Source organism: Trichechus manatus, unplaced genomic scaffold (assembly GCF_000243295.1).
Source record: "Trichechus manatus latirostris isolate Lorelei unplaced genomic scaffold, TriManLat1.0 scaffold00090, whole genome shotgun sequence".
NCBI lineage: Eukaryota > Metazoa > Chordata > Mammalia > Sirenia > Trichechidae > Trichechus > Trichechus manatus.
Window position 1 is genome coordinate 4,420,907 of NW_004444026.1, and position 17,323 is coordinate 4,438,229.

The window sequence follows — 17,323 nt, forward strand, 5'->3', positions numbered from 1 at the left end:
TGTTAACCAATGTCATAAAACAATATGTGTACTACTGTTTCATGAGAAACTATTTGTTCTGTAAGTCTTCACCTGAAGTACAATAAAAAAAAAAGAAAAGAAAGAAAGCCTAAGAATTATGTGGGATACTATCAAGAGGAAAAACCTATGAGTGATTGGAGTACCAGAACAGGGGGATAACAGAAAACACAGAGAGAATTGCTGAAGATTTGCTGGCAGAAAACTTCCCTAATATCATGAAAGATGAGAAGATAATCTATCCAAGAAGCTGATCAAACCCCACACAAGGTAGATCCCAAAAGAAAGTCACCAACACATATCATAATCACACTTGCCAAAACCAAAGATAGAATTTCAAGAGCCACTAGGGATAAATGAAAAGTCACCTACAAAGGAGAACCAATACGACTGTCTCAGTCATCTAGTGCTGTTCTAACAGAAATACCACAGTGGATGGTTTTAACGAAGAGAAGTTTATTTCCTCACAGTCAAAGTAGGCTGAAAGCCCAAATTCAGAGCGTCAGCTCCAGGGGAAAGCTTTCTCTCTCTCTGTCGGCCTTCTCATCAATGTTCCCCTGGACTAGGAGCTTCTCTGTGCAGGAACCCTGGTCCAAAGGATGCGCTCTGCTCCTGGCACTGCTTTCTTGATAGTATGAGGTCCCCAATTCTCTACTTCCCTTTCATCTCTTGTGAGGTAAAATGTGGTGCAGGCCACACCCTAGGGAAACTCCCTTTACATTGGATGTGACCTGGGTAAAGGTGGTGTTACAATCCCACCCTAATCCTCTTTAACATAAAATTACAATCACAAAATGGAGGCCAACCACACAATTCTGGGAATCACGGCCCAGCCAAATTGATACACACATTTTTTGGGGGGACATAATTTAAACCATGACAATGACTAAGCTCTGATTACTCAGCAGAAACCATGTAGGCAAGAAGGCAATGGGATGACACATGTAAAGCCTTGAAGGAAAAAAATTGACAGCCAAGAAATACGTATCCAGCAAAACTGTCTCTCAAATATGATAGTGAAATTAGGTTATTTCCAGATAAACAGAAGTTAAGGGAATTTTGAAAAACCAAACCAAAATTACAAGATATATTAAACGGAGTCCTCTGGTTAGAGAATCAACAACATCACACAACAATCCAGGACTAGGACACAGGAAAGATCAACCAGTTATCAACCCAGATAGGGAATTCACAAAAATAAATCAAAGCTAAAAGACTGAAAACAGGGAACCAGAGACATCAATATGTAAACGATGACAACATCAAAACCAAAAATGGAATATACAGTGTAGTCATAGAACTTCCATATGGAAGGGCAGTTAAGGTGATATCAAGAAATAAATGATTGGTTTAAACTTATAAAAATAAAGGTAAACTTCAAAGTAACCACAAAGGAAACTAACAAACCTACCAATCAAAATAAAAAAGAAGAAAAACATAAAAGACTCAGCAAACACAAAATCAACAATAATGAAAAAGATGAAAAGAAAACACAAACAAAAAGAACTCAGTACATAAAATTAGTGGAACAAATAAAGTGTCAACACCACAAAAAAATAAAAATAAAAATGACAGCAGTAAACTTATACCTATCAATAATTACACCGAATGTAAATGGCCTAAATACAAAGGTAAAGTAAAGAGACAAGGAGTGGCAGAATGGATAAAAATACACGATCCATCTATATGCTGTCTACAAGAGATACACCTTAGACACAAAGACATAAACAAACTAAAACTCAAAGAAGGGGGGAAAAAAAAAAAAGCAAACAACAACCAAAGAAGAGCCGCAGGGGCAAAATTAATCTCTGACAAAATAAACTTTAAAGCAAAATCCACCATAAAGGATAAGGAACGATATTATATAATGATTAAAGGGTCAATACACCAGGAGGACATAACCACAATAAATATATACACACCCAATGACAGGGCTCCAAAATACATAAAACAAACTCTAACAGCATTGAAAAGAGAAATAGACAGCTCCACAATAATAGTAGGAGACTTCAACACACCACTTTTGGTAAAGGACAGAACATCTAGAAAGAAACTCAATAAAGACATGGAAGATCTAAATGCCACAATCAATCAATTTGACCTCACAGACATATACAGAACACTCCACTCAACAGCAGCCAAGTATACATTCTTTTCAAACACATATGCAACATTCTACAGAACAGACATTTTAGGCCACAAAGCAAGCCTTAACAGAATATAAAACATCAAAATAATACAAAACATCTTTTCTGATCATAATGCCATAAAAACAGAAATCAATAACAGAAACAGCAAGGAAAAAAATCAAATACATGGAAACTGAACAACACCTTGCTTAAAAACTACTGGGTTATAGAAGAAATCAAGGATGGAATAAAGAAATTCACAGAATCAAATGAGAATGAAAACACATCTTACTAAAACCTCTGGGACACAGCAAAAGCAGTGCTTAGAGGTCAATTTATAGCAATTAATTCAAACATCAAAAAAGAAGGGCCAAAATCAAAACATTAACCCTACAACTCGAACAAACAGAAAGAAAGCAACAAAAGAAGCCTCTGGGCACCAGAAGAAACGAAATAAAAATCAGAGCAGAAATAAATGAAATAGAGAATAGAAAAACAATTGAAAGAATAAACAAGACCAAAAGTTGGTTCTTTGAAAAGATCAACAAAATCGACACACCACTGGCCAAACTGACAAAAGAAAAACAGGAGAGGAAGCAAATAACCTGAATAAGTAACAAGACCCAGCTGAAATGAAAAAGAACGTAACATAATACCATGAAATACTGTACTCAAACAAATTTGAAAACCTAGAGGAAATGGACAAATTTCTAGAAACTCACTACCTACCTAAACTAACACAAACAGAGGTAGAAAAACTAAATAAACCCATAACAAAAGAAGAGATGGAAGAGGTGATTAAAAAAAAAGACCCAACTGAAATGAAAAAGAGCATAACAGAATACCATGAAAAACTGTATTTAAACAAATTTGAAAACCTAGAGGAAATGGAAAAATTTCTAGAAACTCACTACCTACCTAAGCTAACACAGAGGTGGAAAAACTAAATAAACCCATAACAAAAGAAGAGATTGAAGAAGTGATTAAAAAAATCTCCCAACAAAAAATAACCCTGGCCTGGACAGCTTCACTGGAGAATTCTACCAAACTTTCAGAGAAGAGTTAACACAAGCACTACTAAAGATATGTCAGAGCATAGAAAAGGAAGGAATACTGCCAAACTCATTCTATAAAGCCAGCATAACCCTGATACTAAAGCCAGGCAAAAACACCACATGAAAAGAAAATTACAGACCAGAATCCCTCATAAACATAGATGCAAAAATCCTCAACAAAATTATAGCCAACAGAATCCAATGTATATCAAAAAAATAATACATCATGACCAAGCAGGATTCATACCAGGTATGCAGGTATGGTTCAACATTAGAAAATCAATCAGTGTAATCTACCACATAAATAAAACAAAGGAAAAGAACCACATGATCTTATCAAGTGATGCAGAAAAGGCATCTAACAAAGTTCAACACCAATTCTTGATAAAAACTCTCAGCAAAACAGGAATAGACGGAAAATTCCTCGACATAATAAAGGGCATTTATACAAAGCCAACAGCCAACATCATTCTAAACAGAGAGACTGAAAGCATTTTCCTTGAGAATGGGAACCAGACAAGGACACCCTTTATCACCAATCTTACTCAACACTGTGCTGGAGGTCCTAGCCAGAGCAATGAGGCAAGAAAAAGAAATAAAGGGCATCCAAATTGGTAATGAAGAAGTAAAAGTATCCGTATTCGCAGATGATATGATCTTATATACAGAAAACCTCAAAGAATCCACAAGAAAGCTACTGGAACTAACAGAAGAGTTCAGTAAAGTAGCAGGATACAAGGTTAACATACAAAAATTAGTAGGATTCCTCTACACCAACAAAGAGAACTTTGAAAAGGAAATCACCAAATCAATGCCATTTACAATAGCCCCCAAAAAGATAAAATACTTAGGAATAAATCTAACCAGGGACGTTAAAGACCCATATATAGAGAACTACAAGACACTACTGCAAGAAACCAAAAGAGACCTACATATGTGGGAAAACATACCATGCTCATGGATAAGAAGACTCAACATTATGAAAATGTCAATTCTACCCGAAGTGATCTACAGATACAATGTAATCTCTATCCAAATTCCAACAGCACTTTTTAACGAGACGGAGAAACAAATCACCAGCTTTATATGGAAAGAGAAGAGGCCCCAGATAAGTAAAGCATTACTGAAGAAGAACAAAGTGGCAGGCCTCACACTACTTGATTTTAGAACCTATCATACTGCCATGATAGTCAAAACAGCCTGGTACTGGTACAACAAATTTGAAAACCTAGAGAAAACAGACAAATTTCTAGAAACACACTACCTACCTAAACTAACACAGCCTGAAGCGGAAAAACTCCCAACAAAAAAAACAAAAAAGCTCTGGGCCTGAGAGCTTCACTGGAGAATTCTACCAAACTTTCAGAGAAGAGTTAACACCAGTATTACTAAAGGTATTTCAGAGCATAGAAAAACCTACAGACTGAAAAATTTTTTGGCTACGACATATCTGATAAGGGTCTAATCTCTAAAATCTATAGGAAAATCCAACACCGCTACCACAAAAAGACAAATAATCCAATTAAAAAATGGTCAAAGGATATGAACAGACACTTGACCAAAGAAGACATTCAGGCAGCTAACAGACACATGAGGAAATGCTCACAATCATTAGCCATTAGAGAAATGCAAATCAAAACTACACTGAGATACAATCTCACCCCGACAATGCTGATACTAATCCAAAAACCACAAAATAACAAATGCTGGAGAGGTTGTGGGGAAACTGGAACTCTTATGCACTGCTGGTAGGAATATAAAATGGTACAACCACTTTGGAAATGATATGGTGCCTCCTTAAAAAGCTAAAATTGAAATACTATATGATCCAGCAATCCCACTCCTAGGAATATACCCTAGATAAATAAGAGCTGTCACACGAATAGACACATGCACACTCATTCACTGCAGCACTATTTACAATAGCAAAAAGATGGAAACAGCCTAAGTGCCCATCAACAGATGAATGGATAAACTAATTATGGTACATACACACAATGGAATACTACACAATGATGAAGAACAATGATGAATCCATGAAACATCTCACAACATGGATGAATCTGGAGGGCACTATGCTGAGTGAAATATGTCAGTCACAAAAGGGCAAATATTATATGAGACCACTATTATAAGAACTCAAAAAAAGCTTTACACACAGAAAAAAGCATTCTTTGATGGTTACTAGGGTGGGGACGGAGAGGGAAGAGAAATCACTAACTAGATAGTAGACAAGTGTCAACTTTGGTGAAGGGAAGGACAACACACAATATAGGAGAAGTCAGCACAACTGGACCAAAGCAAAAGCAGTTTCCTAGACACCTCCAAACACTTTAGGGACAAGGTAGCTGGGGCTGGGGCTGGGGCCTGGAGACCATAGTTTCAGAGGACATCTAGGTCAACTGGAATAACACAGTTTATAAGGAAATGTTCTACAACCCACTTTGGTGAGTAGCGTCTGGGTTCTCAAAAGCTTGCGAGCCATCTAAGATACATCTATTGGTTCCATCCCACCTGGAGCAAAGGAGAATAATGAAAACCAAAGACACAAGGAAAATACTAGCCCAAAAGACTAATGGACCAAAGGACCAAAGGAATCAGAGACTCCACCAGCCTGAGACCAGAAGAACTGGATGGTGTCCAGCTACCACCAATGACCGCCCTGACAGGGAACACAACAGAGAGTCCGAGACAGAACAGGAGAAAAATGTAGAACAGAATTCAGGTCTACATATAAAAGGCCAGACTTAATGGTCTGACAGAGACTGGAGGAACGCCCGAAAGTATGGCCCCCGGATGCTCTGTTAACCCGGAACTGAAACCATTCCTGAAGCCCACTCTTCAGACAAAGATTAGATAGGACTATAAAACAAAAAATAATACACATAAGGAACGTGTTTCTTAGTTCATTCAAATTTATGAGACCAAATGGGCAACTCCTGTCCAAAAGCAGGATGAGAAAGCAGGAAGGGACAGAAACTGGATGAATGGACTCAGGGAACCCAGGATGGAAAGGTGGAGCATGCTGTCACACTGTGGGGATTGCAACCAATGTCACAAAACAATATGTATACATTTTTGAATGAGAAATTAACCTGAGCTGTAAACTTTCAACTAAAGCACAATTTTTTAAAAAAATGGGGACACTGTAACTCTGTGATCTTGGGCCAAGTTACTCTTTGACCATTAATTTCTTCACCTGTACAATAGAAATGATAATGCTTTGTCTACTTCACAGGAGCATTGTGAATGTGCAATGAAACAACTTTATGTGAAAAAGTTTTGTGAACTCTAAGTCAAATCCTATGTATTTTATTAGGATTTATAAAATCAGCTTATATCTACCACCCATTGGGAGTAAGAAGCCCAGGTGGTACAGTGGGTAAAGCACTCGGCTGCTCACCAAAAGGTCAGCAGTTCAAACCCACCACCCAATCCGCAGGAGAAAGGTGTGGCAGTCTGCTGCCATACAGATTACAGCCTTGGAAACTCTACAGGGCAGTTCCAGTCTGTCCTACAGGGTCGCTATGAGTTGGAATCAACTTGTTGGCAATGGATTTGGTTTTGATCATCGTGAGTAGCATCAGGAATTCGTGATGTGTCTAAACTAGACTCATCTTCTCCTTTAAAACCAGCTCCTCCTTCAGATGTTCCTATTTATGCTGATGGCACCCCACTCTCCCAGGCATCCAAGCTTAGAAACTTGGGTTGTAGTAGAAACCTTGCTCATCCATCCTTCTGATCCAAGAATGATCTGTTCCTTTCAAAATATGAATCTGTTCAGGTCAACTCCTTGCTTAAGACTCACTGGCAATTTCCAATTGTTCTTGGGGAAAAGATCAAAACATGTTAAGTCATCCCTTCGGCTCTGCAGAGTCTGGCCCTTACCTATCTCCCCAGCCTCAACGCACAGGCTCTCCTCCTCTGTGCTCTGCACTCCAGCCACGCTGGCTTCTTCCCATTCCTCCAAAGAACTGTTCCCTCCAGCTACAGTTTTGCACCTGCTGTTCCCTTTGCTAAAACCGACACCCCAGTTGTCCTTCTGTTGTTACTCAAGCTCCACGTCCTCGGCAAGGCCATCCCAGACTCCCTGGCATTGCCCAAGTTCTAATGTAATGGGAGTGCATAGAAACATAACCCCTCCCTTTTTGTTTCTTGGAGCACTTATTACGGTTTGAAATTATATGTTGTTATGCAAAGTTTCTAATCCCCCTAAACCATTAAGTTCATGAGAGCAGTGATCCTGTTTTTACTTCAACATTGTAATTGCAATGCCTAGTACATAGTACCAAACCAAAAAACCAAACCCATAACCGTCAAGTCAATTCTGACCCATAGCAACTCTATAGGGCAGAACAGAACTGCCCCATAGGGTTTCCAAGGAGCAGCTGGTGGATTCAAACTGCTTTTGGTTAGCAGCCAAGTTCTTAACCACTACGCCATGAGGGCTCCATGGTTACTCAAAAATACTTTTAAAACGAACAAGTAAATCAATTAATCTTGGGATCCTCTCTTCAGCATCTATACTTTTCTTTTTAATTAAATAAATTTTATATGGGAAGAGGAAAGGGAGCTTAATAAATGTCTGACATGTGTTAAACACTGAAATACGTGCTTTGTATTTATCTCATTTACTCATCATAAAATCCTACCAGATTGTACTAGTTTTCTACAGCGGCTATAACAAAATTAGTGGCTTAAAGCAATACAAATTTATTATCTTACAGTTCTGTAGGTCAGAGGTCTGATGTGGGTTTTACTCGGCTATAATTAAGGTGCAAGTAGAGCTGAATTCTTTTCTGGAAGCTCTAGGGGATAATCTGTTTCCTTGTCTTTTCTAGCTTTTAGAAGCCATCTGCATTCCTTGGCTTGTGTGTGGCCCTCTTCCTCCATCTTCAAAGTCAGCAATGTGGCATCTCTCTGACCATTCTTGCATAGTCACATTTTCTTCTGACCTTGACCTCAGCTGGGAAAGGTTCTCCACCTTTAAGGGTTCATGTGATTAAACTAAACCCACCTGGATAATCCAGGATAATTTCCCCATCTCCACAACCTTAACCTCAATCACATCTACAAACTTCCTTTTTCCATGTAAGGTATGCATAGGTTCCAGGGATTAGGACATGGATGTCTTTATTCTGCCTCCCAAACAGATTATTTATCCTTTTTACAAATGGGGAAACTCAAGGGTTAAGTATTATACCACTGGTAGATGGGGGAGGCAAGATTCAAATTATTTCTGGTAATCTGGAAAGTATATAAGTCAATCTCTAAAATGATAACCTCTCCGTTTTATTAAATATTTTATAATTGAGATAGCATGATGAAACATTTCTGAGAAAGTATACTAGGAGTAACATAGATGGAGTTTATAAGAATAATGTAAATTTATCATTAAGTAAAGGTGCCCTGGTGGCACATAATTTGCTGCTTGGGTTATAGTTTGGAAATACAATAAAAGCATATTATGAAGCACCCAGTTCTGCCAGGAATGTAATTACACTGAGAATTAACAGAGGATTTGCAGTTGTTTGACTTCTGTTCCAATCCCAGCTCTGCAGCACTGGCTGCACGTGCTCTCGGCCTCTTTGACACTGTCAGGTGGGGATACCGTCATCTGTGCTGTTTGCTTCAGGGGCTTGGTAATATTATAATAACTAACATGGGTTGGGTGTTACTATGTGGCCAAGCACACTGCTGAGTATTTCATTCAATCACAACAACAATATGAATGAGGGACTGTTTTTATGTATTCATTTTACAGGTGAGGAAACGGGCTGAACGGGGATTCAAACTCAGGTCTGCAGGACTCCCAAGGTCACTCTCTTATCTATTGTCCTCTATTACCTCACTAATATGAGGGTAAGTAGAATAATGCAAAGAGAATTTACAAAGGACTACAAATAGGCAGAACAAAATATTTAGGGGTACAAAATTTTAAAAAATGTGGTTTTCATTCCAGATCAGCCTTGGGTACATTCCCCGTGTGCCAGTGAGGCAACCAAGCTGCTCAGGCCTGGCTTGCACTCAACACGTTTAACACTAAGCTCCTTCCAAGCAGTTCCCTTTTTAATACCCATAAAATGAAGAAGAAAAACAACAAAATACGTCCCTCAAGAGTATTCGGTATACATACTTGTTTTTGTGTTTGAATTTTTCCGGAAAAAATATTTCAAAAGTAGGACAAGAGAGTGAAATGGAAATTAAAATAGACACCAGAGTTATTATTCTTTTACCGTATGATAAATACTATACTGAGAGTGGCACCGTTCCCTTCCATAGATTTCCGCTAAACTGCCATATGGAAAGAGAGAGGGGAGAGCAGGAAGCATTTAAGTACATGCGATATGGAAATAAATGGGTGAAGGGCTTTAAATTCTGCTTTTCATCTTCCCCTGCATCAAAGGAAAGGCTTTCAGAGACTCCCGTGATGTTTGATGAAGTTCACTCTGAAAGCAGATTGCACAGCGAGGCAGATGAGAGCATTTAAATTGAGCATTTTCCACCACTTGCACGGTCTACTTAATGATACCCAGCAAAACCCAATCCATTGCTGTCGATTTGATTCCAATTCATAATGAGCCTGTAGGATAGTACAGAACTGCCGCATAGGGTTTCCATGGCCGTAATCTTTACGGAAGCAGACTGCCACATCTTTCTCCTGCAGAGTGGCTGGTGAATTTGAACTGCTGACCTTTCGGTTAGCAGCCTGAGAAAGTAGCCCCGGTGGTGCAGTGGTCAAGCGCTCAGCTGCTAACCCAAAGGTTGGTGGTTGGAACCCACCAAACGCTCCGCAGGAGAAAGATGTGGCAGTCTGCTTCCATAAAGATTTCAGCCTTGGAAACCCTGTGGGGCAGTTCTACTCTGTCCTATAGGGTCACTATGAGTCAGAATCAATGGGATGGCAATGGGGTATAACATCCAGAACTGTGAGAGAATAAGTTTCTGTTGTCGTAAGCCACCTCATTTTTGGTCATTTGTGAAGGCAGCCCTAGGAAACCAAGACACCCAGTTATGCAATCCTGGGCATTCACAGACACGGGAGACTCACTTGGATTTTCTCATCCTCAGGGGTTGGTGCTGGTCTAGATCCCGGTTCCTTCTCCTCGATCACTCTCTCCAGGCTGTGCTGAGTGTCCCAGTTATTTGGTGCTTGTAGATCACAGTGCTGTGATTTTGTGTCCAAGCTATTGGTGAACTCGTTGGCTTGAGTTTTTCTGAACAGAAACAAAAGTGAAATTATCAAAAAACATTCTTCAACATTGACAGCTTTTCTGATGCAGACGTCTACATTCAAAATACCTGAAAAATATAACAGATACCATGTACCAAGTGCTTGTACTATACCAGCCCCTTTGCTAGGCACTCTAAAGATAGTAACGTGATCCTCATAACACCTCTACAAGGAAGGCATTGTTATTTTTGTTTTAAGAAGTTCAAATATATAATTTTTCTAAGACCATGTAGTGGCACAGTCAGAATTTGAATCCAGGTCTTTCCAACTCCTAACTCAGGTGCTAAACTGTTAGATCAAATTGCCTACGATCAGAGTCAGCAAATAATTCCTTTCTACTTCTATGCCTGTTTATACTGTTACAAGTACAGAAGCTGGTGAGCAGCATCACCAGCCCTCAAGAACCGAGCTGAGGACCACGTGTCTATTCAATCTCCATCCCAGCACAGACCACTAGCTCAGGGGAGGGCTGTCAGCACCACTGCCCAAAGCCAGAGGAGGACACCCAAGAGAAAGCAGGCCTGCAGAGGCCACCATGGGCACACAGCAGAAGAAATCCATCATCTGCCTTGAGTTACCTTCCTATATCTTTAATCGATATGTCACTCCCCTATTCACAATCTTCCTTACTCTCCAAACAGTAAGGTCCAAACTCCTAAATCTGGCCTTCAGGGCATTTTACAGTGTGGTTCCTTGTCTCCCTTTTCTAACCCATGCCTGCCCCAAACACTCAGAACAACTCATCATTCCCCAAACAACCTCACATGTTCAAGTCGAGAGATCTTAATTATGCCGGGCCTTCTGCCTGCAATTTCCTTCCTGACCTTCTGTAGCTGGAGAACTGTACTTATCTTTCAAGGTTTGGCTCCAATTTCACTCTTGTGTATCAGAATGTTTGGCTCCTACCTGCTCTCAGTTGATGCTCTGCTTATACCGTAATAACAGCACTTTGCACGGCTTGTATTGGCTGCAGTTAGTTGTATATCTGCTTGTCTCTCTTCCTGGACTGTAAGCTCCCTGTTCATCTTTGCACTGCCAGTACCTACCACAGCGTTGTGGTGGTGGTTGTTGGTTGCCATTGAGTCAATTCCAACTCCTGGCGACCCCAGGTTTGTCAGAGTAGTACTGTACTCTATAGGGTTTTCAATGGCTGATTTTTTGGAGGTAGATTGCCAGGCCTTTCTTCTGAGGCACCTCTGGGTGGACTCAAACCACCAAGCAAAGGGTCTACTTGTTCTTCTCCCCATATCTAAGCAATCTTCTGCGAAGACCTGAAGCGTGAGAAATCACTGCAATTTAACAGTTCTGACTTGTATTTCTCAGGCTCAACTGTGCTGGCCTGCATTGCTTTAAAATGACTCTAGTGAAGTCAGTGATAATCACTGGGGAATTGCATACACATACAGATCACTGGAATGACAGTGGGAATATGAAATAGCTGATTTGGTAGCACTGTGGGAATGAAGGGAATCACCAAAAACATAGAGAACTTTCTAAACAGATCTAAAATGATGCTTGTGACCTCAGATCCCACCACACTCCCCCACTGGATACCATGTACAAGAAGCATCCTTCCTTTTTTTTTCTTTTTTTTTTGCTTCATTCTCTCGTTGGTTTGCGGGTCTCATACCTGAGCTCTTCTGCTTCCTGCTCTGTTTTCAGCCGGGCCCTCTCAGCAATAATTTCATTGCAGAGCACATCGTAGGGTTTATCGAGATGGTGTTCACCCATCACCCAGACCCACACTTCCTTATCAGCTCCCAGTTTCCAATGAACAGATTTGTCATTCTCTGCAAACAAAATACAGCTCAGATTGAACTGATATCTTTAGCCATGGGTTACTATCTTTCCCATTGCTGAAGTATTTAAGGTCTTTGGGGGAAAAAAAATTAAATGAGGCAAAACACTACATCGTTTGTTTCACTTCCAACCAGTTTAGGAGCGAGCAGCATTAATAGGTGGCAGTGGTAGCGATGGCAGCAGGCAGTGGCTGCAGCAGTAATATTTGTTTTAAAAATACTATGGACTTGGTTCTTACACATGCCCATTTGGTAAGTGAAGAAGCTGAGATAGGAAGAAAGCATGCATTGTTTGCATTGTCCTTTGAGGTAACAGAGCTAACATGAGACCCCATAACCACTTAAGTCGACGTCTAAGAATCTCCCTGTAACCCAAAGTTCCATAGCTGCTCAGGGCTTGGCCTTTCCACTATCTTTACAGGCTTCACTGGACGGTAAAAGCACGCATTTTAGACTGGCCATAGTTCAAATCCTAGCTCTGCCACTTACCAGCTGTGTGACTTGGACAAATTACTTAACCTCTCAAAGCCTCGATTTCCTCATTTGAAAAATGGGTAACGATATCTACTCTATAGGAGTAAGGAGCCTTGGTGGCACAAATGGTTGAGCGCTCGGCTGCTCACCAGAAGGTTTGCAGTTAGAACCCACCCATCGGCTCCATGGAAGAAAGACCTGGCGATCTGCTTCCGTAGAGATTACAGCCAAGAAAACCCTATGGAGCAGTTCTACTCTGCTTACATAGGGTGGCTATGAGTTGGAATTGACTTGACAGCACCTAACAATGACAAACAGAGTCTAGAAATTTAAAAAAGCGGGGAGAGATGGGAGTAAGGTGAAGATAAAGAAATCGCGACTCTCAGCCAAGAAGAAACAAAATTACATGCAAAATGTCAGATTTAGCCAGATGTCAAAACAAATGGGCTCTTGGCAGAGTGGCACTTACAATATCTCTGTTCAAACTCCTCTTCCCCGCCCCCCGCCCCGCAACAACAACAACAACAAAAAAAGACAGTTGTTGTCGATTCCGATTCATGGCAACCCTATGTGTGTCAAAGTAGAATTGTGCTGACTTTTTGAAAGTAGATCTCCAGGCCTTTCTTCTGAGGTGCTTCTGGGCAAACCTTCAACCTTTCAACCTTTCAGTTAGCAGCTAAGCACATTAACGGTTTGCACCACCCAAAGACTCCTCTCCTCTCTCCCAAAAGCGCTTAAATGGGGTCAGAAGGCAGAGAGATTGGAGGGGCTTTAAGTGGTTGGACACAACTCTCTAAAGGATTCTGATCACTAAATAACTCAACACAGAAGGAGACCGTGGAGAATGCACTGCCATGCAGCCGAGAGAGGAAAAGGGAGACGACACAGCTAAATGCTTCTGAGATGGAGGAAAAAGGATAAAGACCAAGATGGAAAAGGAGAAAAGTCTTAGGCAGGCTCTGAGTAATTTTAGGGAGACAGGTGGGAGACAGACTACAAAGGCAGAGGACAGAAAGGATGGTAAGAAGCAGTGGAGGCAGTAAGTACATGCTCTAGAGAAGTTTATTAGTGAAGAGGAAAAAAGAGAGAACTCAGTCATTTGCCCCACAATATTTACTGAGCATCTGCTATGTTCTGGAGCTGCTATACAGGTCTACACAGAGGAAAAACTAGTTTAAGAGCCCAGACAGTTCAAAGACACCCTTAAATAGGGACACATGGGCAGGTTTTACACCTGGATTATTAGAAGAGGAGAGAGAAAAGGATGCCAGGGACCAGGCCAGGGGAACGATAGTCCCTGGAGAAGAGCAGAGAATAGATGAAGACAGAAAGACAAGGAGAGAAAAAACCTTGTCTTATAAAAGGAAAGTTGAAAATATATGTATAGAACCACATTGCTGCCCTCAATGTACCCCCTTAAGGTAAAGGTATAAACTAAAGGGATTCTAAGAGGGCATCCATTGTCATAATTAACACCATCCAGGCGTTCTGGGTTTCCTGTCTACTTCACCTTGAAATTATGTGCACTCTTTAATCAGAGGACAGTGAAGGATGTATCTTTTCATAGCACTTCCATTTAATTATACATCCCCTTCCTTCCTGTCCCCATCCTTCAATCATGTTTATGTACTGCTTGTTCTTCTTGAGAAGTGCTTCATTCTTGAAGCCTTCTTCTGAAACCAGCTTTTTTTAAAACAAGCTAGAAAAAGTGGGTCAGTCTGGCTCAAGTACTAGACCACAAAGAATCGCTAGGACAGAGACACATAACCACACCTCATTCCACAGGGGCCACATAGAAAACATCTAACCAGGCAGTAAGGAGCCCTCGTGGCACAGTTAAGTGCTTGGCTGTTAACCAAAAAGTTCGTGGTTCAAACCTAGCCAGCACACCACGGGAGAAAGACCTGGCTGTCTGCTTCCATAAAGATTACAGGCAAGAAAGTGCTATGGGGCAGTTCTACTCCGTCACATGGGGTCCCTACGAGTTGAAATTGACTCAATGGCACCCAACAATAATCAGGCAGTGTTCAAAAAGACCACGTAAAAGATCGGGCGACACACATCCTTGGCAAGGAAATGGCCAGGTTTATTCCATTCTTATATGATAGTGTGAACCTGCTCGCCACACCTTCGTGCCTGATGTATCCCGCCGTGGTAGGTTAGAGTAGAGGTGGAGGGGGTAGGAACTTGAAGCATCAATGTGGATCATCTGCTCAGGTAGAGGTGAATGCTAACTCCAATGGCCCTCCCAGGGCAAAGACACTGCACTTCAAGAGTCAGCACCTAGTCTCCACCCCACCTGAATCCAACTCAGAAGGACAACCACAGTAACAGAAAAGATATGTCTGTGAGAGAGCCTGAAAGAGGGAGGGAGAAAATTATCATGTACTCTACCCTCACAAACAGAGGACCTACAAATAAGTGAACAGAAGCCAGAAGAGAATCAATGTCAGGAGCCTTCTATGGTGCTCCAGGGACTGGGTAAAGAATTTCCAGATTAAATACAATGGGGGTATCATCAGGGCTGATGTAAGCAGGGATCCACCAATACTAAGACTGTTAAAATACTGGAATACTTTCAAACTGCTGCCCCAACGCCCCAAGTATCTTCCACCACTCTGGTCTCTCCTATAGGACACCGCGTCCCTGACCAGAAACCATAAGAGATGAATGCATGCAGGGGACCTCCAAGACTCTGGTGCTCTGGCCATGTCCGTTCTAATTGGTTGATGCCCATGCCATACCTGTCATCAGACCCCAGGTTACTACTAACCCTATTTTACAATGAGGAAGTTGAGGGTCAAGGGTGTTAAGGAACTTATCCAAGATCATAGAGTTAGTGAATAATGGAACTAGAGCTTAAAAACAGTCTGCATGGCTCCAAAACCTATCTTTAGGGCAGCCTTATAATGTGTCCACACTGAAACACATTTTGAGAGCGAAAAGACAGCAACCAGAAGGAATGCCAGGACAGCAAGTATAAGCCAGAGCTCTCTTAAACAAACTTGGAAGTATCATCACCGTCATGATCTTTCCTGCTCCCACAGAAACAGGATAGGGGCTACAACTTTCAGTACAGATAACACCTGAACATGAAGAAAACCAGAATCCTCACAACTGTACTGATAAACAGCATCGTGACAAATGGAGAAGAAAGTGAAGTTGTCAAGGATTTCATTCTAATTAGATCAATAATCAACACTCATAGAAACATCAGTCAGGAAATCAAATGGCATGTGCATTGGGCAAATCTGCTGCAAAAGACCTCTTAGAAGTTTTAAAAAGCAAAGATGTCACTTTGATGACTAAGATGCGCCTGACCCAAGCCATGGTCTTTTTGATCACCTCATATGCATGTGAAAGCTGGACCATGAAAAAGAAAGACAGAAGAACAAATGAAGCAGAAGAATGGTGCTGGCAGAGAATACTGAATATACCGATGACTGCCAGAAAAACAAACAAAACAGTCTTTGAAAAAATACAACCATAACACTCCTTAGAAGCATAGATAGTGAGACTTCTGCTGGCTTACTTTAGACACATCATCAGGAAAGACCAATCTCTAGAAAATGACAATATGTTTGGTAAAGCAGAGTCAACAAAAATGAGGGAAACCCTCAATGAGGTGGACTGACACAAGAGCAGTGAGACTTCAGCTGGCTTACTTTAGACATATCATCAGGAAAGACCAATCTCTAGAAAATGACATTATGTTTGGTAAAGCAGAGTCAACAAAAATGAGGGAAACCCTCAATGAGGTGGACTGACACAGAGCTACAACGGACTCGAACACCAACGATCATAAAGATGGCGCCGGGCAATGTTTCATCCTCTTATACACAAGGTTATCATGAGTCGGAGCCAACTGGATGGCAACTAACAACAACAACAAGCCCCATGTCCATCTGAATAATGACCAAGGCCAATTCCTATCAGGACGTCCTGAAATTATAACTGTTGCTTTCTCCATTGTTTGCTATTTTTGTTAACCTGGGTAATAATCTTGCAGTTATTAACACTAAAGTCTATCCTTATGTTTGTTTTAGAGACAAAAGGACAGAAAGGAAGTTGGGGAACCTGCAGTGCACTATAGTCCTGGGAAGTGGGTGGTAGTATAAGAAAGAGAGAAATTCAGTCAGAAAAGCAGAAATGGATGCACTGAAATAGAGGAGACCAGCTGAATCCATGGGGACCAAGAAAGGCTGAAAGGAAAGAAGACCTTGGTTATTATCCATAAACAGACACCCACCATGTATCTACAAAGCCAAATCCAGTTAAATTATAAGGTGCAGAGTCAGGGACACAGACATTCAAGCAGGAGAAAAGGAGGTCAGGACAAATGATTCAGAACATAGCCTTAGAGTTGAGGGGGACCCGAGTTCAAATCCTGGCTCTACCATGACTCATACAGCTGATATATCTAAAAGTCTGTTTCCTTATTTGTAAGCTAGGGATAACATTGTCTGATAATGTTGTCTGATTTAGTCCTCACCCCACTCTTGGGAGGATTTAAATTAAATAACATAAATACAATGCTTATGCTTGACACACACTCACGGACCAACACAATGATGGTTGTCACTGTTTTTACTTTGGTGGGATAAAAGCTCTATG

At 40.9% G+C, this 17,323-nt stretch overlaps 1 protein-coding gene across 1 annotated transcript in view; it reads right to left on the reverse strand.

Moving 5' to 3' along the window:
• The window catches only part of SH2D4A (SH2 domain containing 4A), a 78,686-nt gene that overhangs the window by 57,306 nt on the left and 4,057 nt on the right, over window positions 1-17,323 (reverse strand). Inside the window, exons 2-3 of the mRNA XM_023736699.1 lie at window positions 12,067-12,226; window positions 10,254-10,419 (exon numbers count right to left, since the gene is read on the reverse strand). Coding sequence (XP_023592467.1) covers window positions 10,254-10,419; window positions 12,067-12,226 — 326 coding nt within the window. The remainder of the gene's footprint in view (window positions 1-10,253; window positions 10,420-12,066; window positions 12,227-17,323) is intronic.